The sequence below is a fragment of the Falco biarmicus genome, chromosome 4 (assembly GCF_023638135.1).
Source record: "Falco biarmicus isolate bFalBia1 chromosome 4, bFalBia1.pri, whole genome shotgun sequence".
NCBI lineage: Eukaryota > Metazoa > Chordata > Aves > Falconiformes > Falconidae > Falco > Falco biarmicus.
Genome location: NC_079291.1, coordinates 66751333 through 66774645, shown reverse-complemented (window position 1 = coordinate 66774645; position 23313 = coordinate 66751333). Strand labels below are relative to the sequence as shown.

The window sequence follows — 23313 nt, the reverse complement described above, 5'->3', positions numbered from 1 at the left end:
CCTGGAGAAGCCCAGCTATGAGGGAAGAAAGTTTGCGGTTGGCAAGGCTCTGCACACTCCATTTTAGTTCTGTATCCCCTAGACCAGCCTGTTTTTTAGCAATACCTGGCTGTTCCAGTAAACACCAAAGCCGTTAACCAGCTTCTACAAAACAGTCAGCTTTCAAAGCTACTAAATACTGCTTCAGGATTCGTGCACTGCAGACAGGAACGCTCCACGCAATAACCAGCCTCTCAGACACCAAGGAGCCCACACAGGATATTTTATCCATCCACAGCCCGGCAGGATTTAAGCAGAGACTGCTTTTTCTTAGCTGCTAGAACTTACAACCCACGACACATATCCAGAGCAATGCGTGTGGTGCCCACCAAACCGCTCTATCACTCCCTTCCTCAGCAGAAGGTGGGGGGAGAAAATAAGACAGAAAAAAAAAAAAAACCTTGTGGGTCAAGATAAAGGCACTTTAATGAAGCAATAGCAAAAGTTGTACATGTGGAAGTGAAGGAAAACAAAAGATGTTCTCTACTTCCCATCGGCGGGCGATGTCTGGCCACTTCCCAGGAAGCAGGGCCGCAGCGCAGAGTGGTTACTCCAAAAGACAAACATGGTAAATAAGGAACATCCCCGCTTCCTCCTCCTTCCTCTTAGCTTTTATATCTGAGCAGACGCCACGTGGTGTGGAATACCCTGTTGGTCACTTTGGGTCACCTGTCCTGACTATGTCCCCTCCCAAGATCTTGTCCACCCCAGCCTCCTGGTGATGGGGGGGAGGTTGGAGAGACAGCCCTGGGGGCTCAGCCAGACCCAATACAAGGTGTCAGGGAAGAATTCCCTCCACATTCTTTCTCTTGCTCAGTGCAGGAATTATCAACCCGTCTTGGCATTTACAGCAAGGAAGAGCTGATTTAACGGGTCCTGTGCAGTCAGCAAACACGCACCAACAGGCCTGTGCTCACAGAGGTCAGGTCACCAGCCTTCCTTCACAGAGGAAGCATCGACAAGTAACACCAACACATTAAAAAAAATAGTTTTAATTAAAACGGAGATTAAAATTCTACTCATAGGAAGCAAGAAGGATCACATAGCCTACAAAACAATGAAGCAGTGGAGCAGGGTGTCCCAGGAATGTACAGATATTCCAGGACATCCCATACAGACCGAGGTTAAAGCTGGAGCTGGGAGAACACTGGAGGCAGTGCAAGCAGGTCGGTGAGGCTGAAGGAGGGAAGATGGGTGGAGGGCTAAGGCAGAGGGGACCGTGGGAAAGGTCTCTGATGGACGGGCAAAAAGATCAGAACTGCGGCTGAAGCGGGATGAGAGGGAGACCAAGAACAGTCTTCTGAAAAGAGCTAAGGTTACTTGGCCACCACTGCTGCCCTGCTCAGGCACGACACCACTGCTTGAGTGGGACGAGGGTGATAACAAAGGATGCAGGATGGGAGAGGAGACTGGGCATCCCTCAAGGACTGCTGTAGTTATAGTAACTCTGTAAAATCTGGTTATTGGGGAACAAAACCCAGAGGCAGCACACGTGCTGCAGCCACCATGGGTAGAAAACCTCCTGTACCCGCATGGCACCCCCCCGGATGATGGCGAGTGCAGCTTCAGGAGCAGGAGAAGCAGTCAGGTGCACTTTGCCCCTGGAAGGAAACAGTCAGAGGATCACTCAAAGCCAGCCAACCCTTGGTGTGTTTTTAACTGTGCAGACTGCCTGCCTACAGAGTTCTGCATGCTCCTCTTCCATGCTTGGGTGGACGTACACAACCCCCATGATGTTCCCAAGGTGACACACTCTTCCCATTAGTTTTCTTGCACACCCAAACAGATGCACACGCTATCTTAAACATAGTTATGGTGCATTTTTGCATGCTTTCAAGAAGAGACATGTTCCTGCAGACACACTCCCTCCCAGACTCCTACGTCATCCTCCAAATACACACCTGGTATTCTCTAATGCTGTATCAGTATCAATCAGGCCCAGGATGCACAGTGTGATAGAGATGTTTCTCTTCTGCATGATGAGTTCGTGACGCAGTGAGCTGAAGAATCCGTCCAGTGCAAACTTGGTGGCAGAATAAGAAGTGGTGAAGGGAGTGGGTATTTTCCCTGGAAAGGGAGAGAATGGAAAACACCAGGAAAGTGGCTGTAAGGAGGATGGTGCCATGGAGAGGAAACCTCAGCGAAGACAGAGGCTTTGCCACGTCGCATCAACCCATGTTCTGTTCAGGTGAGTTTCCCTCTATTTCTAGTCACACACACTTAGAAAATTATGCCGCTTCGTGTGAGCACACTCCAGCACAACAGCCACCACGTACGTGGATAAGGGAAGGAAATTTCTTTTAACTTACACAGTAACCAGGTCATATGCTGGGCTAAAAAGCCCAGTGTGCTGCTCTACCCGCAGCTCCCCTCCCCCATCACATGCAAACACATGGATAGGGTCACATGCTGGTGCATCTGGCCATGACATTTTGCTGGCACCAAAGCACCTGATGTCACAAGGCAGGGATAAGCCATACTCTATAAACTTGTATATAGTGATGCAGCTCCCTTGAGCACACACCGAAGACTTTCTCCTGCCTTTCCACCCTGTAGAGTAGGTGTAGCTACTCAGCAGCCTGCTAATTCAGGCTGGCCAAAGCCAGAGGGCCTTGAAGTGGCAGGATGGTCTTAATGCTGTGTCAGAAATGCAGGAGAGATGGGCCTGGCTGTGAGGGACAGGAGCCAAAGCAGCAGATCTGGCCACATGATGAACAAAGTTCCAAGGGAATGCAAAATGCTGCAACACAGAAAGCTCTTCCAGAAAACAAGAAGGCCAGCCAGCACCATCCTGCTTGCTACTGTAAAAGGCACAGCTTGAAAACGTGTTGAAGGGTCGAAGGACACAGAGAAACACGATGTGCTGGGAATCCTTGTTTTCATAAGGCCAGCGCTTACACCAGTCTAAGACACTAACCTGTGAGGGAAGAAACTACCACCAGAGAGCCTTCATTTTTCTCCAGGGTGGGAAGAGCTGCTGTTGCAAGTGCTGCGTAACTGAAGAAATTCACCTGGAATGATAAAAGTAGACACGGAAGAAGCAAGAAGGTTTGGAGGGAAGGCCAGCATGAGGCAAAAAAGCCAATACAGTGGTCACATAGAAAGGAGCGTGGCTTGAATTTGCGTTTTCAAGCATCAAGTGAAAAGAATCATCTCTATGAAGATGGGGACAAACATTGCATCCATGAGTCTTTCAGATTCCAGAAAAAGCAATGGAGAAAAGTCAGAGCAAAGGTTATTCCTGGGCTTTAACATACAGATTTCTTGAGAAGAAACAGTTAGCTGTCCCTGATTTCTCTATATGCTATTCTTGACTCTGCAATCCCTATCCAGCAACAAGGACACCAGTAGCGTCTCAATTTGCTCTCCTTTTGAGTTTCTCTTGACTGAGCTCAGACAATGACAAAGCATAATATTCAGCATCTCTTCTGAGCTTGACTGCTCTCTAACTTGTAAGAAATCTCTTACCTGTGATCCCAAGTTCCCTTCTCTCCAGCAAACAGGCTCCTTCCAACATGAAACAGAATGAATATGACTCACCTGACCTAAGAAGACTGAATCAAGAAAACAGCTCTTCATGGTTCCAAAATCTGGTACCAAAGTGATTCTATAAGAAAACTCTGAATCTGAGAGCAGACTCAAACAGCAAACACCATTTCAAACAGCCTTATTGTGTTCTGCAATGACATGTGCACTTGCTATAGACTCGTAGGAAGTGCTTGCTCCCCACCTGTTGGCCCTCATAAGCTAGACATACCTTGCAGAGCTGCCCCTAGCTATCCATCAATCCCTAACAGTCCCGCTTTAAGGGGAGATAACAAGGACAGAAGGAAGAAGTGAAGTTCTTCCCAGACATTCCTCTGCGCACATACACAACTGAGCTAAACACCTGTCTAGCAACAAAGCTTCCAAACCGTTTGGCTTGGAACACCAGTGAAGTAAAACATTTGTTCTTACCCATTGACATAGACTTGAATGTGCCTCTGAGCCTCCCAAAGCTGTCCCAGGAGAAGCCAGACTCACCCCATCCCAGCTGAGCTCTTCCTGCTGGGAAACCTCACCTGCATGAGCCAGCGGGTGTATTCCACATCTCCAGCCCACATTTGGAAACGGGTCACGCCAATGTGGTTCAATACCAGGTAATCCAGTCCCCCTGCGGGACAGGAGAAAAAGCAGTGAAACAAGGGGCCATCCCCGACCCAGGAACCAAGGAACCCAGCAGAAATGCCAGCAGGAGGGCTGAACGAACCAGCTGTTCCCTCAGGCAGCTAGAAAGCACTTATCCATGAAGATACACAAAATGTGTCCACCTGGGAGCAGCTTTGCCTTCTTCTCGAGGGTAGAATTGGAAGGAAAGATGTTCTTCTTTGACAGCAGCTCTCTGAAACGATGTTTCAGGGTAATGCAGACTTGGAACATACTTCTGGTGGTAAACTATTTTCAAAGTTATAAGTATACAAATTTGTAACAGAAAAATTACAATTAGTATGGGAATGTATCAGCAGAAACAGCAGAAGATTTAAAAGAAAAGTTATTAATTGATAGCCCCTGGACTGGCAGGTCATCCAGACCACAGCATATTTACACACAATTTCTTAAGACACCCACATCAGTAAAACCAAGAGCATAATGAAGTAATTGAGACACTCAAAAAAAATGGACAAAAGGGTAGTGAATATAACAGAAAATGCTGCCTAATGACAGTCTGACCCAAATGAGACAAGATAGAGAGGCAAAGCATCATAATCACTCAACTCCTACAGGGCACAAAAGATAATTGTCCTGGTTTCAGCTGGGATGGAGTTCATTACCTTCTTGGGAGCTAGTACGGTGCTATGTCTTGGCTTTGAGGCGAGAACAATGTTTATAACGCACTGATGTTTTTAGTTGCTGCTAAGTAATTGTAGAGGAATGAAGCTGAGTTAATTAGCATTGATAAATATACAACTGTGGGCTGGCTTCAGGGGCGGTGGGTTGGCTGATGTAGATAAGGTGCAGCTGTGGCTGGTTCTGTTAAGAGGTTAGGCAGCCAAGGAAGAGAGGGTAGGAAGAATCAAAGAGAAGAGAGAGTGAGCATGTGTGCCCTGGGTGAGGAGAGACTAGGAGAAGGCAGCAGAGGGACTGGCATGAAGAGTGTGTTGGTATGAGATGGTAAAAGACCTTGTTGTAGCTGGCTAGTTTGGGGAGTGCTGTGACAAGTAATGTTTACACTAAGCCAAGGACTTTTCAGTTTCTCAGGCCTCGCTAGTGAAAAGGCTGGAGGGACACAGCCAGGCCAGCTGATCCCAACTAGCCGAAGAGGTATTCCATACCATGGGATGTCATGCCTGGTGTATCTACCTGGGGGGTTGGTGGGGCAGGCAGATTGTTGCCTGGGGACTAGCTGGGCATCGGTCAGTGGGTGGTGAGCAATCACATTGTGCACCACATGTTTCTTTCTTCCCTTCCCTCTGGATTTTATTCTGTCCCTCTCCCTTTTAATTATAACTGTTACATTGTTATTATTGTTCTTTCATTTTTATTCTATTTCAATTATTACATTGTTCTTATCTCAACCCTCAAGTTTTACAATCCTTTCCAACTCTCCTCCCCATCCCTCTGGGTGAGGGGGGGATTGAGTGAGCGGCTGCATGCTACTTAATTACCAGCTAGGCTTAAACCACAACAACAATCAAAAAGCAGCACATGGTTGCCAATCAAGAACCCGGAAAACACGATGAGGACCCGACAGTGGGCATCCCTTGTCCTTTGTACCACCACAGGTAAGCTTGGCCAGGGTACTGGGTCATAAACATCGTGTTGCTTGCGTGAATGAGTGAATGCAAAAGCATGAGAGTGGGAGTAGTGTGAATCAGTCCTGGTTTAAATTGGACTACCTTCCCCTTCCATACAGTCTCAGACTGAGCTTTGCTCCAGAGGCAGGTCACTGCTTTCAGACCTCCCAGTTTCTGCCTGTCTCAACACAAGGCGCTGTGTTCAGGGTCGGGGGTGTGCAGGGGTCCCCACTCACATACGACAAATGTGTGTATATGTGGTACCCTGTGACAGGTGAGGTACTGCAGCCGTTGCGGTGTGGTTTTAGTGAAGTGCTGTGAGCAAGTGCTCCCTGCATACTTTTCTCCTCTAGCAAAAGACATGCCCTCCCCATGAAAGGCAGCTAAAAAGATGACCACATCCAGACTGGTATTTGCAAACCCCACACCCTTCTGTCCTAAACATCCTCCTCGGTAAGGATCTTGGAGAAGATCTAGGAGCTTCCTGCTGGAATGAGAACTGTCTATACACCTGAAAGCCAAAAAGATGCCCAAGATGCTTACCCAGCTTTTGGACAGCAAACTGAACCACCCTTTCAGGCTCTGAAGGGGAAGACATATCTGCAGGAATATAAAATACTTTCTTTGCTCCAAGCGTCAGGCATTTCTCCACCACCTTTAAAAAAGAACACACACACACGAAAATTAAACAATATGGATTGGGGGGAAAAGAATAGAAATAAGGGCACTGTAAGGCACTTTTTCCCCCACACTACAGTCAGTGACAGGCAATTCTGGACAGAGACACTTTAATTTTAGATCTACTGCTATTCAGCCCACAGAGAGCTTACTTTGCGTCCAGACTCAGTTTAACCAGACAGTTACATAGAGGTAACTCTCAGCAAGATGCAGATTCAATCTACCTTGGAAAAGGGTCAAGATTGACCTGACAGTCTTCTTCAGGAGAACTCTTCCAGAATAAGTGTGATACTTAAGTAGCTGGTAAGGCTCTAGCAGTATTCATCTTTCATAGCTCCTTTGCTATGTTGAGTATGTGAAGGTGCTCAGCGATGATACGCAGTTTAGCTATTTGCTGAAATAATGCCTTCCAGGCATTAAGAACTATTTTTAAGCTCACTGTCCCCAGCTCTCCTTTTGCACCACTGCATAGTGAGGAACTTCCCTTGCAAGTCACCTGTCCCTGCAGTTTATAAGATACCTTCCCTAAATATTGTCCCATGTTATAAACTACAAATGAAGGAGTCTCATCTATTCAAGCTGGTAAATAATTATTTAACTTACAAAAAGGTTTGAGTCTTTAAACAGAACTGTTTGGATTCTGAAAAGCTGCAAAATATCACACAGGAATTGTAGTTCATACAATCACAGAATATCTCATGTTGGAAGGAACCCATAAGGAACACTGAGTCCCACTCTCTGCTCCTTGCAGGACTACCTAAAACTAAACCATATGACTAAGAGCATCATCCAGATGCTCCTTGAACTCTGACAGGCTTGGTGCTGTGACCGCTGCTCCTTGGGGAGCCTGTTCCAATGTCTGACCACCCTCTCAGTGAAGAATCTTTTCCTAACATCCAATCTGAACTTCCACAGACACAGCTTTGTACCCTTTCCTCGTGTAAACGTTCAGGCAGTAAAAAGTTCAGGCCGTGTATATGCATCTTCCTGTACAGGCCAACCTCCCTTCTGGGTTACACCTCCCAGTATGCAGTGTTACTGCCTTCTGGCAAGAAAAAACTGGCACATTGCAGCAGGCACTGGTCTGTGGCAACACAAAGCAGTCCATCCAGGAGATCAGTTACAGAGAAGAATGGCACAGGACACTGCCAGCAAATCAGGCTCAAAACACATCACTGGCATGTTCCATCTTTCTGCATAAGTGGAAAGAATTTCGAAAATAACTAAGCTGGTTTTGCTTAACAACAGTTCTGAAAGAAAATTTATCATGCTGACAATTAATTTGTTGTTGCAGTTGCTTTTTTGGTAAAAGTCCAAATCTCTTATGTCTTCCCTGATACAAGGAGCTTCTTACCTTCTGCAGCACAGCTTCCCTCCTAGCAGTCAAAACAATTTCAGCACCAAATCTGGCATAATGATATGCCATCTGCTCTCCAATCCCAGCACTGGCTCCAGTCAGCAGAACACGGGCACCAGATAAGCTCTCTTATTTATGGGAAAGAGAAGAAAAGATATATAAGAATGTGAAGGAAGTAGCAGAGGAGCTGCCCTTAACTATTGACAGAGCTCTAAAGCAGAAACGTGTGTGCAGGTACTCAGAAGTCCTGATGCTTCTTCAAAACTAGAAGAGGCAGGACCAACCTGAAGAAGCCATGAGATTAACAATACCTTCCAATTCTTGCTAGACTGAAAATAATCAAAAATCACCTAATCTTCGAACGATGAGCGACTTTTCTGTTCTGACAGGTGCCTACAACAAAAGTTTGTCATCAGCCACCTTGCGTCAAGTTGCCAGCCACACTGATCTGGTTTGGCCTGGGTCACAGTGAAGCTTGGCTAGCTCAACAAGCTCCAGCACGTAGCACGCAGGTCGGCCTAGCTCCGCTAACATGCAACAGACAGTTCCCTCCTCCATCCTGACAGCCCCCAGGTCCATACTTCTGTCATGGAGCAGGAGGCTCAGCCTGACCCACTTCACTCAGCAGCTGGTAGGTGAGAAACCGAACAGCCAAGCCTGGCTTCACCATCGCCATCCCTCCTCCCCAGCTCAGCATTCTTCCATGGAGTTGGATAATGGATAAAAATGGGCAGCCAGCATGGCTCAGTTGCCATGGAACAATCCCCAGGCCCAACTGCCCAAGAGGTGTGTTTTATTACTGTGTTTGTTGAGGACATTATGCCTAGGCTATCACTGATAGGGAATAACGATAAAATTATGCAAGCTACCTGTGTCACGTGCCCTTTGCCTGGGTTACCAGACCAATACGTTTCATGGATGAAGTCAGTTTTCACATTATAAAAAAACGTACAACATAAACCAGGCTCTGGGCCTCCTGCCTTCTGCATATCATTTATTCTTTGCCATCAGTCTGGAGACATGTCAGCCCTCTTCTGCCAGGCACTGCACATCTATAGACATGGTTCTGAACCCCAAGGAGTTTGCAATCAAAACAAGAAAAAAGAAAGGCAATGGCAAAGGTCCATGTCATTTTTTTCCCCACATAAGACAGCAGGATCCCTTGTAAGTGCTGTTAGACCATTTTGTCCTCCTCTTTGTTTCAAGCTTCTCTTTGTTGCTGGGAATGAAGCATTGCTTTGGGGGCACCATCTCTGGTAAGACCATAGGCAGGAATGAGACCACCAGTCAGAGCTTGGAAATTCAACCTCTTCTCTTATGCAACTTAAATTCTAGTTTGGAATGAACGCCCTGGTAAACCTACCTGCGTTAAAAGGGTCTTTCCAGAAGAAAGCTAGAAGCCCAGCTACAATCCCTGTAGCACAAAGCACTTTCCCGACTGGCTTCATATCCCTCCGAGTTGTGAAGAATAAAGCGAAGTCTTGAAGCTGAGCACTCCAGCCAAAATACCGTGATCCTTCCTCTGATCCTGGAAGCCAACCTGCAAGAGGCATGTAAAGTCCTCTTCTGTCCTGTGTATGAGAGGTGCTGTGTAGAACTGAGACTCCACCTGAGAAATCTCTCCACTGGGAGCCGGTCACTTTTGTCAAGAATGAAAGATAGCGAGGACACGGACAATCAACACTTTGGTAAGAAGCTGCAAAGAAGTTACTCCTTCCCTGTTGAAGGGAGGGAACACCACAGCCCTGGGACTGGTTTGCACTTGCCCAAGAAATGCTGTGCCAAGCAGGAGAAGTAACCTTGGCAGGATGAAAAACAGAAAGCTGCAGGCCTGAAGACAATGAAACCCGCTCTCATACAAGAGGAAGGGATCCAAAGAGGACAGCAAACAGGTCTGGAGAAAGCTCGAGAAACTGTCTGTCTTCCTGCCTTGCTCAATTACAGTTTTCTTGGCCTTTCATTTGCCCCAGGACAACCAGTCTGGCATTCAGTCTTAAACAAAGTGGACTGGGGGAATACTTTTTAAAATGTCTGTCCCTAATGAGCATTCCATAGGAACTTGTGGAGTCAGCACTCATTCCTCATTCCTCACTCCTAAAATGTTTAACAGTACCTTTTTTTTTTTTTTTTTTTGGGGGGGGGGGGATGGCTTATCAGGGTATGGCTAACGCTTAGTGAGATAATGAAATCAACAGTCTTACCCAGGGCACAGAGATGGTCACTGACAGGGGTCTTCGCAGGACTGGGGCCTGGAGAAGATAAGAGGGAAAATGGGAACATGTATCAACTCCAGTAGCTGGAAGGTTCTGAGAGAGTATTGTGGATATTTTTGAAGCTGAGAAGTCCGCGGGGAGATTTGGAAGTCAAGGGGTTTAAGTTAAAAGCCTAATGTGATTTGCCAACACAGCACGTGTTTACTATTTTTATTTCTATTTCTATTCATTGCATCTAATTCTACTCCCCTACTACAAACAAGGGATCCCGGTCACCAGAGTATCGGCAATTCAGGCCATGTAATATTTGCTTAAAGGTAAGTAAGACAGCAAACACATTCTGGTTTGAACCTGTCTGGGGTTTTTATTAGCATCAAGAAAAAAATACGGAGAGGTGTATGCTGGCACGGAGAGCTGCGGTGCTTCCCAAACGCAAGAGGCAGCCTTGCCTCGGCCAAATTTCACATAAGCCCGTCGAGCAAAAGGTTGGGAGCTCTATTAATTAAAAATTAAAGAGAGAGAGACAAAACGGACCAAGCGAATACAGCTGCGCCGAAGCAAAGGATCTTCCCGCGGCAGGGCGGGAGGCCCCGCTCGGGCCAGGCCGCGGCGCGGGGTAGCCGGCACCTCCCTCGCAGGGGCCCGGGGTGCCGCCTGGTCACGAACAACGGGCCCGAAGCCCCGGGCCCGCTGCCGTACGGACGCCGCGTCGCGACACAGCGCGACAGGCCGGTGCAGGGCAGCGAGGGGCGCGCCTGGAGGGGGTTGCTGTGGCAACCGCGGAGGCGGGGCCGTCCGACCACGTGACCAGTTCCCGAAGGCCCCCGCGGGGCGGGGAGGCGCGCGCTGCCCCCGCCGCAGTCATGGCCGCCAGGCTCGTGCCCGCCGTCAAGTGAGTCCCCGCGCCCGCGCTGCCCGGCCCGGGGAGCCCGCCCGGCGCCCTGCCCGCCCCCCTCCATCCCCCGCGGGGGGCGCCGGCCCCATCGGTCCTCCCGCAGGCCCCGGCCGGCCCGGCCCCGCCGCGTCCTTGGCCTCGCCTGCCCAGGACCGACGGCTGCCCCCGGGGCCTGGCCGGTTTCTCGGGGCCAGGGCGAATCGGTGCAGTGAGGCGGGGGTCTCCGGGCCGGGGGTGCCGGCCGGGGGCTGCGGGCGGGGGGCGGCAGCCGGCAGGGAGGCGCTGCCAGGGCCCGAGGTACCCGCAAGCCGGGGGCTGCGGCCGCGATCGCTCCTCTGGCGGCCCTGGGCGGTTGCTGCTCCCGGGCGAGCCCTTGTCTGGGTGGGTGGGTGGGTTTCCTCAAGGTGTGCAATAGCTTTTTCGTTTTGTTTTCTTTTCCCAAGGGGAAACAGTTCCCCACCCTGTGAATTTGAAAAAGTCGGTCTCCCCAGATCTCTTACCTATAATGAAAACGTAAATGAAGGTCAAATATTATCTTCCTGTCTTCTGTTTTTGCAGGTTGCTACTACAGTTGTAAAACTAGTGTTTGCACACTGTGCAGTCTACTGAGAAACTTTAAAAGCCCAGGCAGTGCAGGAACAGGCATGGCCAGGTGTTAACCAGACTCTAAGGAGCTTAACAAGATATTGGTGTCTGTCAGATTAATCAGATTACTTATTAACAAGATGGCAAGAACTGCATAATAAGCATGGATGTCTGACCCATTGCAATATCCTTAGTTCCTTTTATCCCAGGTATATGCCAGTGATTCTCAGATTTAATAAGTGGCGCATACGCTGAGGTATTTGACACCCTCTCATTTTTTCTTGAAAACTACTGATAAAATGTGGATGGGTGTTGTTTCAAGGGGCTGACAGGGAATATTTGGCCTAGGAAGAAAAGGAAGGTAGCTAGATACTTTTCTGCTGTTTTTTGTCTGGGGTAAGACATGACAGTGGCGTATTTGTGACCCTCACGTTGCTTTATTGATACCCTCCCTTTGATGGGCACAACCTACCGAGAGAGACGCATTGAGAGTCATAACCTGGACTGAACTGTTGTTGCTTTTGATTCTTTCAGGTTTGTCATCAAAGGAGGCCTGGCTGGAGCTGCAGTTTATGTGGCGTATGATCAGGGGCTTCTGGGCAGTAGCACACAAGGTGCTGAAGCCCTCAAAAAGGCTCAAGCAGCGCTGCCTCCAGCTATCCAAGAGTGGACAAGTTACATAGGCTGGGAGGTAAGGACTGTGCATATGAACACAGTCGGCAAAACAAATGCATTCTCTGAATGAGAAGAAACCATTGGGGTGATATTCTGGTTCCAGTGATGCTGACAGGAGTTCTGCTGTTGAAGCTGGATTTCGTATTGAGAATAGTTTGGAGAGCGCTGAAATGGAAGGAGGGTAAAATTTTAAATTTAGGGGAGAGATACTGATCACAGATGTTACTTCAAAGGAGAAGGGGTAACTAGCCCATGCAGGGTCAAGGAGGGGATTGCAGGCATGCTCTGGGAGACATTTCACTACGTAGTGAAATGAATTCCTAAGCTACTTCTGAAGGTTCCGACGTTTTTGAAAAAATTAATGAAAAGATTCTCCTGCCAATTTCTCAAGCTGCTAACAGTTCATCAAGTTGAATTTAAATTGCCTGAAGAGGCTCTTCTCTTCAAGCGATTTGTAGTTTTTAAAATCCTCAGACCAGGAGAAGCCTTTGCTGAAAGTCTGAAAAACATTTTTCATGTTAGAGACTATTCTAAACTAACAGATTAACTGTAAGGAGATAGCTATGGAGGTAATTTTTAGGAGCATCCAAATGATAAGTGCTACCTTCTGCCCTGACTTTATACTGGGGGAAAGAGCAAAGTCCAGACTTTAAGCTTCACTTCTGATCCCTTTTGAGATTTATGGAGAGTAGGCATCTTAAGTAGCTTTAAGATCTGAGGTCAAAAGGCTTCTCCAAGGTGATATGAATCCTGTTATAAGTGAAACCCCTCAAAGCGCTGATTTTTGGTCTCTTTCTCTTTCTAGCTCCCACCCACTCCAAAATTTGACTTTTCCCCCTCTGATTCCTGGAATAAAGGTAAAATAACTTCTCACCAAATAGTGAAAGGAGCAAAGGGCCAAGAGTGATGTAGCTTGTACCAATCTGGTTTCAGTACTGTCCTCCTAAATTGCATGGTGGACAAGGAGGCAGTAGATGTTACAGTCTGGTGGAAGGAGCATTGGGAGTGGGACTATGGAAGCGTATTCTGCTCCAGGTTTTACCACTAGCACACTGAGTGACTTTGGACTTAATTTCTTGTTGTTCCAAGTCTGAAATAAGGAGGATGTGTGCCCATCAACCTGTCTGCCTTTTCTAACCAGAGGAGCTGGTGTTTCTTTTACCTAGAAAGCTTGCTGCCCTGCTGTGCCCCAAGACAGGCATGCCTATGCCACCCTAGAATCTAAGATTGAATGTTTCAGTGAAGTGTTTGGGGAGGCCTGTGGCCCCCACAATAAATAGATAGAGTTTATGCACCGGTGAGTTCATCAGCACTGGTAGTGACCAGGGGAACTAGAACATAAAACTAAATGAGGACTTATTCTTAAGGAAGGTTTACCTTTCTTAAGATTGGTTCAAGGTTGAAGAGTTTTATAAACTCTTCAGATGCTACTATGTCTGAATTCAGCTTCTGAATTTTCAGAAGGAATGAGCATTCCCATTATTATTAGAATTTTAGAGATCTTGTTTGAAGGCCAAAACATACTATAAATACCTAGTGGGTTAATTTATGGGTTTTATGGTGTAGCAAAACGTCTTCGTGTAATTGTGGGGAAACATGGTCCACAAATACTGTGATAGGTCCAACATCACCCATGGAGTCTGTGACAAGGCCAGAAGTAAAATGCAACTTAAGTCAATTCTTTGTTTCAGTTTTGCAATTGTTTATCCCTTAAATTGATCCTGAAGTTGGAATTTTTGTCACAAACGCTACCGAGACAGTAAAGCTGTACTTGAACCAAGGATCATTCATGCCTCAGTGTGTTTGAAAGCTGCTGAGATGGAGCTAGATTTTTCTCTCTGTGTTTAGAGAGATCTGCAATGCTAGAATAACATTAGGAAATTTGGCTTGAATAATGCTCTTCTTGGGATAATTCTTCTCTGCTTTCCTTGCAGGAGTGCAGACAGTCATGTCTGCCTTGTCTGTAGCTCCCACCAGGGCCTCTGAATACACTGTGGAAGGCTGGAAGTATGTGAAGGATCTTATCAAATGAACACGTTCTTCAGGGTTCATCATTCTCTCCATCCTGCGTTGTCTTTGGGATGGTGCATAGGCCATCCCTCTCGAGGGCAGCTCAGCCATGCAAGGGCTGCAATAAAAGACTTTGGAACTTCCAGTTGTATTTGGGTTGGTTTTAGCACACAGGCTGGAATAATTGCTATCTGTCTTACCGGTGATCAGAGGCTTCAGCAGAGATCGTGGATGAGTTGTAATGAAGTGATGGCCACACGCTGAGGTATAGCCCCTGTTCTAAAGCTGCCAAGCTTGCTAACGAAACAGATTATTCTGAAGTTGAATTAGTCTTGAAGGTGAATGGCATCTAAAAACAAGCCAACGGTAGTTAAAAAAAAATATATATAAAAAACATATCTAAGGTAACAGTAAAAGATGTCATTCCAAAGATAAAGGACTTGTCTTCAAGCTGGCTGAGGAAGGAGTGCGTCTGTTGGACAGGGAGCACGTTACGCCGTGAAAGCTGCTCCAGGTGGTCTGTGGCTTGTCACACAAGTGGGAGTAGCTGACACTAGTCACAATACTTGTTGTTGGTGACATGGTGCAATAGAAGGGGAGTTTATAAGTGCCTTATACAAAAGTCTAGCAAGTCATAGGAAGCTTGCAACATCCTCTTCCAGGCTATTTGGCCTGTGGGCATTGCTATACCTAGTACCTGAGCTTGAGCAGCAAAATCACGTGGTTGTTTAACTGTAAATTTTCCAGCTGACCCAAATACGCCCTCGGATGCATAGTCAGTGACCTGTAGTGCGGTCAAATTTACACCTGGTTCTGAATTCTCAGCTCCACAGCATAGGTTATTTGGAGGCAAGGGTTTAGATTTCAGATTTTACCAGCAGTTGGCTAAAATTAAGTGGATTCAGTTTGTCTCTTGGCTTGAAAAAGTGTTCTGTCTGCTGGCTGCTTTAAATGCCTGTAAAATGGGGCTGGAATTACCTTTAAGATCCTGGCACCTCTGAGTAAAGCTTTTGGGCAATTGAGCAAGAGAGAAAATGGGAACAGGAAGGGTCTCCAGTCACAGCGGAGGTCCCCATGGAAGGGAGAATGAGGCTGAGGGCTTTCCTACTTTATTTAAAACTAGTGCCCACGTGAAGAATTGAGCAGAGGTGACTGAGGAACAGAGCCCATCGACTGCAACTGTGTCTTTGTGTATTGTCAGGTCTTTGCAAAGGGACAGTGCTGGTCTGCAGCTGAGCTGTGAACGCATACATGAACGTGAGCTAAACTCAAAACTAGCCATTGAGTAACTAGATGGATGTTTTTCTCCTTTCCTTATTATTTTTTTTATGCCTAGAGACTCCAAGCTTTGTTTTCCTACCGGACTTACTTCTAGTTTTTGCGTGAATAAAACCAGAAATTAGTTTGTTTTTTATTTTTTAACCAGAAACCTTGTTTGCTGATAAGAAGCAATACAAAATGGGAGATGGGAAGGGAGCTTCCTGGAAAGCGAGAGAACTCTTGCTTTCCATCTCTTCTTCCATAGGAGACTGATAGCTCCTCTGAAGGGGAGGAGGAACAAAGATTACAGTGCTCTTCTTGGTTCCCTGCCAAAATGTAAGTAGCTGTGGAAGAAGCTGAAAGTAACAACTAGCTGTTAAATCACCACAAGAAACAGGGTGAATTTCACTCTGGCAAGAACTGTCGTGAACATGGAACTGTGTATCGGGGACATACAGAGAAGAACCCGTTAGCCGCAAGAAAATCATTTGCTGGTGGTAGATATCTGTGGAACAGGCAGTCAATGCTGCTTTTTTTTTTTTTTTTTTTTTTTTTTTTTTTTTTTTTGTTGAAATGTGAAATGTACAGTTAAATTAAGGCCTGGGCAGAAAGTGGGTTCCTGGCAACTCATTCCTGCTGTCAGTTTTGTGAGGATTTTTTTTTTTCACGTAAGCAAAATGAATGTCTGTATCGTGATGGGTTAGGTACGAACATTTTGTTCTCACGGTGGCAATGCTAGTAGGCAATCCCAGGAGGCAATCCCAGGGATGAAGGTTGCTGTAAAAGCTAAACAGATGTTTTATCGCAGTGGTGTTTCTAGGGATGGAGGACAAGAATGTAGCATGGTAGATTTAGAAGTCACAGTAGCTCATTAGCAGGACATCGACAGTAATTCATTCCAAAATCCTTTTGATGCATGCATTCGGTCTTGCCACCCATTCCCCCTCAAGGCATTAACGAAGTAGCTGGGAAGTGATTTCCACGGCTCCTGCGACGTTTTCTGCATTGCGAGCTGTTCGCTTTCCCTAGAACAGGCCATAAAACTGCATCTGCACTAACAGCATGTCACTTTTTAACCCCTCCAGCTACGTCCAGGACACAAAAAGGCAGGAATCGGAAGCGGCTCATACGTTACCTGCAGTTGTCTCTCGCCTTTGCTAGGAAGGGTTCTTGCAAAAGGAAGATGGTACCGGTTGCTGCAAAGTAAAGACTCTCAAGTGCAACCCACCAACAGTTCTGGAGGACAAAAAAACCTAAAAAGGCCAAAACTAAAGGTCAGTTCTCTGCAGGCTGGACTCCAGAGGGAGTTCAGGGGTCACCTAGCTTGGACCTTACAGGTCTTGAAGGTCCCTTTCAAATGCTGCGTACTTTGTCATAGACATTTGAAGCTGCCCTCCTGTAGATACCCGCTGCTGATGGAACATCTCTGGGTGATTAGATACCTAATAAGATTTTTCCTGAATCAAAGTTGAAGCAAGGGGAACTAGACCAGGAGGTGGTTTGCCAGACTCCTACAGTTCAGCAGCAGCAGCACTGTAGCCAAGCTGTGAATCCGCACCCCCACCATGCTTCAGTTTCTCCTTCCTACTGGCACTTCGGAAGCTGGTCTGAGGTGGAGAAGCAAAACCCTTCACTGATGCTCCCCTTCAAACTGGGAGCGTCTTCCAGCTCGATATGATCTAAACTGGAGTCGCTCATTCTTGCTTTGGGTCTGTCTTCATCCACATGCTGGCAGATGTGAAACATTTCACGTTTGGCCACCAGACTGTGCCGAGGGAAGCTGGTGTCTGCAGGAAGTGTGTGGCATTGTAGTAACGTGCTAGTAGAGGAACAGGTGGATGGGCTGGCACACGTGCTTGCCTGAGAGGGTTATACAAGTACAGGGAAAGTACTTGAGCCAAGTGTATCGGCGTGAAACGTTTTGCTAGGCCGCAGTATGCTTCAGTTTGTGGATCTTGCGTGTTTTAGTGTTAATGCTGATGAAAACTTCCCAGAGGTTAGTTTTCAGTCACAGCCGAGGCATCTCTAAAGAGCACTGGAGGGCTTTTGTAAGGTGGAGTTACAGATTTATTCTGTGTTTTTAACCCTTGGCAATGGGATTGTGGCATGAGGTTGCAGAAGCTGTTACGACGTGGTGTAGCATCAGTATGAATCTGTTCCCTTTTCACAGGAGGAAGCATCCGTGCGTATATCAGATGGGCTGTTGTCACTACACAGCTTGTAACCTCTGTGTCCTTGGGTCTCTGTCCCAGAGCTGCTGCTCATGCTTCCAAAACTAGGGACAGAGGTTGTCCTCGCTGCTGGAAGCAGGGGCAGCGTTTCTGTCACACAGGTGTGCTAACGCAGTCACACTGGTTCAGTCTGCTAGTTATAGAACGAGCCGGGACCCAGCTAGGGGTAGGCAGGGAGAATTGGCTGAGTGCTTACTCAGCTTAGGAAGCAGATTGAAAACACAAAAAGGAAGAAGGATTTGCCGGGGTTTTACTTCCTTTTTTAACAAATAGTTATTATCTATGATGAAACTTACTGTCAAGAGATTTCAGAGGATTTGGCTAAGGTATAAATAGCTTTAAAAAGCGCTTAAGTTAATTCCTGGAGAATGGGTCCATCAGTGGCTCTTAAGCCTAATGAAGCAGCTGGAAGCTGCAGCTCATTAAACCCTGGAGTGCCAGACGTGGGGATTTTTTATCACCTGACGAACAGTTGCTCAATGTCCACCTTGTTCTGACATACTTTTCTTTATGCACCTGCCTCTAAAAGTGAAAGAATAGTGAGTGGGAAGGACTTTCTCATCTGACCCAGTACGTCTGCTCTCCTCTTATTACATCTCGATGGCAATGTCTACATTCAGTAAGGGACTGATCCTCTCATACAGTTGCTGGATTTAAGTCAAATGCTTTGCCAAGTTTAGTTTGTGGCCCACACAAATAATTGTAGGTAAGATAGGGTGCTAATCAGATTCCTTTGCTGAGCAAAGTGGCTCTGTAAAAATTGACTTGTTAATAATGAGAGTACCTGTGCTGCAACTCACAGAATTATATATAATATAATATAGAATAACTGGACCAGGTTAACGAGGACTCTTGCACACTCCACAGCATCTCTGGATGACCTATACCACTGTTTGACTGCCCTCACAGCAAAAAAAAAAGTGTTTTCTTTTGTTCAGCTCACCAGAATCTTTTTCTGAACATGGTGACACTGGATGCTGCCAGAGTGGCCTGGTGGCACTATATGAGACAGTTCTGGAATACCTTCCTCACAAAAGAGTTGGCACTAGCAGGTGGGTCTAAAAACTCCCCAGTGCATTTTGTAGTTGTGCGTAAACATCCAGCACTGCTTTCCAGTGTTCAGCTTTTTGCCTCACAGGTATTTTGTAATAATGACTTTCACAGTCATTATTTTTCATTCTACCTTTTTCTGTCACCGGTTATCAAGCACTCTGGCTGTCCCTGGTGAACCTGTCCTGCAAAAGGATAAAAAGTTTACATCTGGCAGCACTGTGGCATGAAGCAGGATTATTATGGGATGCTCCCCCTGGTATCTTTTTACTCCCTTGTTTGCAGTGCTTCTAGAGGAGGCTTTGCTTGTTCAATCAGTTCTTGAAACTGATTATTTGAAGGTTCATCATTTTAAGGTTCAGTCAGAGAACAACCCCTCCTGTTTCTGGAACACGGGACAGTGTCAAAGTCTCTAGGCTTAATTTTTCACAAAAAGACATTGCAATATTTGGCTGTGTAAGGCAGAACAGGGCATAAGGCTCATCCTTCGGGCAGTAGCAGCAGGGAATTGGGTCCTCTAGATTCTACTCCCAGATTCTGGTAGAGAATAAAATGCAAGGCAAGACGGGTCACTGTTTTGTGCCCATCTTTTGGTCATTTACTTCTCTTTTGCCAAGTTCCCCCAAGGTGAAACTGTACATTGTAATAAACAACGGCAAGAGTCCTAGTTGAAGCTTTCAAAGTTATAATGGCTTGAGGGCAGTGGATAAACAGCATGCCTGAATCACAAAAGAAGAGAGGAACGAGCCTTCCTTCAGTGCAAAGTATTGTTTTCTTTCAGCCAGATAATTTCAACACAGTGGCAGAGAACCAGAGATTTACCTGTGTCACTTTCATGGTGGAAAAAAAAAAAAAAAGTAACTGGGAGAATTAACTGTCCTTGCTACTGAATCCTCCATCCTACCATCCTTAGTGCCATTAAATCCTTCAAAAGAATCACTTGTAATGGAGCTGTGGCAGGATGGTCTAGGCTCATCTGATTGTGGAGGACGTGTAAGGGGAAAAAAAAATAATTTGCAGTGGATACAAGAGGGGGAAACAAACGCACACTGCCTTTGCCAGCAGTGGATGTAGTGTTGAATGATACAATTCAGCTTCTGTCTGCGCTAGGTAGGATGGGCAAGCACATCAGAATCATGGGGTACGATGCAAATAGCAAGAGTAAGGTGTGACAACAGCGGTGGGGAGCTCCCAGCCTCGTGACATGGAACTGCATCCCACGTAGTGCTTGCTTCACCGGTGAGGGGACGGAGGGAGGGAAAGGCACAGGGGGAGAAGAAGGGGGATTAGGTCCTAGTTAGCTTACGCTCCACTGCAATAACATTTTGCCTCCATCACTTCCAGTGCCACAGGCTTCCCGTGGCTGTATAGGCACATCACACATTGACTTGGGAATTCGGTCAGTATCCTCTTGCAAGGGATGAGAAATCATTTGTTTCCTTCTTGGTTGTGAGCTCTTCCCTACAGACCTACGAGAAGTCTCATTTTAGCTTTAGCCCTTTCTTTAGCAGCACCCCCTCCGACTCTTCTGCCTGTTGCGCAGGTGCCAGATGCTTTTCTTCATGCTAGAACCTCGATAATCTCTATCAATGCCCCCAGTTCTTCCTTGGATTCCCACTGGCAGCTGCCCTTGAAGCAGCACGGCTTTTCCCGCGGGAGTTTCTGTCGCAGTTCCCCACGCACACACCAGATCCCGGAGCTGCGAGGTTTTTGTGCAGGGCTGCTGCTCGGCAGGCTGGCTCCTGGGCATGCTGGCAATTAACAGTACGTAATGAAATTAACTCCATCTGCAAGACAGGAGCTGTCTGCCATTTTCCAGGCCTTGTGTAACAAGCTTGCTGTAGCTTAGGCAGCTGACTTTGGAAAGCAGCACATCTCACGGAAGGAACAGCTGAGCTAGGATGCACTAGGAACATGGATTTACTGGGTTCCCTTCTCTCCCGCTGGAATAAGGGTCGGTCTGCATGGGAAGCTCAGCCTACCGTTGGGCTACACCTTTACTACTCCTTTGTAAGACGGAGGACTTAATTTTCCAGAGCAGTGTTTAATGTTTATTAAAATCATATTTTTAATCATCATCATCATAAGTAATAAAATAATTCTCTTCTATCTCCAGGATGGCTTCTGTGCTTATTTGCAAGCCTTTTCTGAAAACACCTTCAGCTTGAATGTCCCAGGAGGTAAGGGGAGAGGCAGAGTGAGGTTTAGGACTCGGTGAATGGTTCCATGTCTACTCCCCCATCCCACCAGGCCAAACCTCCCACTAAGAAAGTTCTGGCACTGTCATCAAGAGAATCTTCATCTCTTTAGCTTCTGCTACAAACAAAATGTAATCACTAAGAACAAACCATGGTCTTGGTTCACGTACACATGCTACGTACAAATAGGTGGACTACTGTGCCCCTGGTGTGCTTGGAAGTTCTCTGTGCTTTTTGTTATCTTCTGTACCACTGTTTTGGCCTTGAATGATTGCTTTCTAAAGGTTCTTCATTGTAATAAGCTTTCTCGATGGTATTTTATGATTGATCTTAAGTAATTCTAAAAACAAGAGGAACGTATGTACAAGTGAATACAGTTCTCTTGCACGTGAGCACTTTAAGCATCCTAGTTGGGCTTGCACAGATGCTTCGGTTGCCTTCTCAGGGCAGGAGGGTTGATCTGAGGTCACCTTCTCAACCTCACACCTCCCACAGTTACTCTAATTGTTATTAGCACAGTTCCCAGGAAGCACAGACGACACCCTGCACCGCCTGCCTCTTCAGTATGGTTATCAATTAAACAGGAATTGTGGAGGATTTATGCCATTTACCTGTGGCAGCAGATTTAATTACAGACTTCCCAAGTCGGTGAAAGGCTCTGAAACAGGCACAACGCCTCTCCGCTGATCAAGGGAGGCTGGGCTTCGACTTTGAAGAGCTGGGTGCTGCGAGCGTTCCGCGAGCGTTCCTCCACGCTGAGGATCACTCCTGAGTTATGCACCACCAGGTCAACCTTGAAATTTGCAGGTTTTGGGGGTGTTTTTCCCTCTTTGGCCCAGAGCTACTGGGGGACTGAATCAGCCACCCCCAGTGGAGCCTGTCTGTCTTTGCAAAACAAGCAGCAGCTGAGATAGCAAGAGGTCCGCTTCACATCGCTATAGCTTTCCGAGATCAGACAAACATAAGCAAAAACTTTACCTGAACTAACATCAGAGATCAGACAAACATAAGCAAAAACTCTCTTACCTGATCTAACAACTTGGGAGGCCATGACAACAACACTGAAAAACCACAAAACCAAAATGCTGGGGGACAAACGCAGCAGGGCAAGCAGCTCGCTCTGCTGCACTGTGGAAACCAGATCTTTCCTTGGGGGCGTTGTTAAATAGGAACGAGGCAGGTGCTCAGGATCCTTCTTGCACACTCGTTAGCATCATTCTCCATCTGCAGGCCAGGTAACGGGTTTTGTGTGTGAGCTTGAAATTGCTGGGAGATTACCATTAGCTGTAGTGCCTTGAATGCTAAAACACACCTTGCTTTTCCTTCTCCGTAGGATTGTTCCTTTGAATGCAGTTACTTTTCTCATCACAAAGGTCACATGCTTCACTTGGTTTCATTTTAAGGACCAGAAGGGTTGGGACTGCTCTGGAAGTTGTCCTTCCGTTGCTGACACTCCCAACAGGTTTGCAGAGTCAGTAAGGTTAATGAGTAAGGCAGTATTAAAATAACTTTTTGGTTTGGTTGGTTTTGATTAATTTAACAGACATTTATTTTTTTTTTAAACACTTGAATGATCTTTTTAATGTTCATTACAACTACCTTCAGGTCTCCAGCCTGCAAAAGCTCAATAACTGAGGATTTTTTAAAATTGGGGAACCCACATGTGGTGTTTGAAAAAAAATGCCCTATGCAAACCCGATTTCTGTCCTATGCAAACCTAAATTAACCACTATATTTATGTTTTACTGTGTGCTTTGCTTTTTACAGCAGTAATTAACCACCAGACACAATCTGCTTGCACCAGTAGCGGACATTCTGAGGTTCTGCTAAAGTTGGGTCACGTTTCCTCTATCCTGAGTTTATCTGGAAGTGGGGAATAGAAGGCAGCTCTTTAGCTTTGTCTCCACCTTCACTATGTGGATTATTTTTTTATTTTTTTTTATAGCCCAATAGAAATCTTTGTACCAGGCAAAAACCAGACCAAACTGAACCAAAAAAACTCACAACCCCAAAACCAGAGTTTACCTGATTGTTTCTGTGCACTGGATTTAACAGAGACTGGACAGCTGCCAGTCAGGGACTGGCTGTCAAGGTCTGTCTGGGTGCTGGGCTGTCATGCCGGGAACGTGAAGGTGGTCTGTGTGGCCACTTGGTGGAATTGGGAGAGAAATGCAGTTCAGCTAAACACCTGGTGAGAAATAAAAGCCTTCATCCTAAAGTATGATTTTTTAGATGCAATAACCATCACCATGAGATAGTAAAAGCCTCCAGTTCAATTGGTTGGTGCTTTTTTCCCCCCTCCCATGGTGGTCAAAAATGTCCTTTTATTAGAATAATTGTCTCCTCAG

The 23313-nt window shown here is 46.4% G+C and overlaps 2 protein-coding genes across 6 annotated transcripts in view; one reads left to right on the top strand and one right to left on the bottom strand.

The window, feature by feature from the left end:
- Window positions 1-447: 447 nt before the first annotated feature.
- HSD11B1L (hydroxysteroid 11-beta dehydrogenase 1 like) lies at window positions 448-12069 on the bottom strand. 2 transcript variants are annotated; one of them, XM_056336667.1, is made up of 9 exons: window positions 11457-12069; window positions 10050-10097; window positions 9212-9388; window positions 7846-7976; window positions 6357-6468; window positions 4101-4192; window positions 2957-3050; window positions 1941-2106; window positions 448-1640 (listed from the first exon to the last, which is right to left on the bottom strand). In XM_056336667.1, exons 3-9 carry the CDS (start codon window positions 9294-9296, stop codon window positions 1460-1462), a joined length of 861 nt encoding a protein of 286 aa, XP_056192642.1. In that variant the 5' UTR covers window positions 9297-9388; window positions 10050-10097; window positions 11457-12069; the 3' UTR covers window positions 448-1459. The 2 variants fall into 2 exon arrangements, with proteins under 2 accessions (XP_056192642.1, XP_056192643.1); XM_056336668.1 differs by lacking the exon at window positions 11457-12069 and adding an exon at window positions 10596-10784.
- MICOS13 (mitochondrial contact site and cristae organizing system subunit 13) overlaps window positions 10807-23313 on the top strand; it is a 22828-nt gene continuing 10321 nt past the window's right edge. For 2 of the 4 annotated variants that reach the window (XM_056336669.1, XM_056336671.1), the window contains exons 1-3: window positions 10807-10953; window positions 12076-12232; window positions 20884-20947. In XM_056336669.1, the coding sequence (XP_056192644.1) occupies window positions 10925-10953; window positions 12076-12232; window positions 20884-20947 (250 nt within the window). In that variant the 5' untranslated portion in view covers window positions 10807-10924. Of the gene's footprint in view, window positions 10954-12075; window positions 12233-13021; window positions 13074-14150; window positions 14372-20883; window positions 21268-23313 lie in introns of those variants that run through there. The other 2 variants (XM_056336672.1, XM_056336670.1) reach the window with 2 other exon arrangements.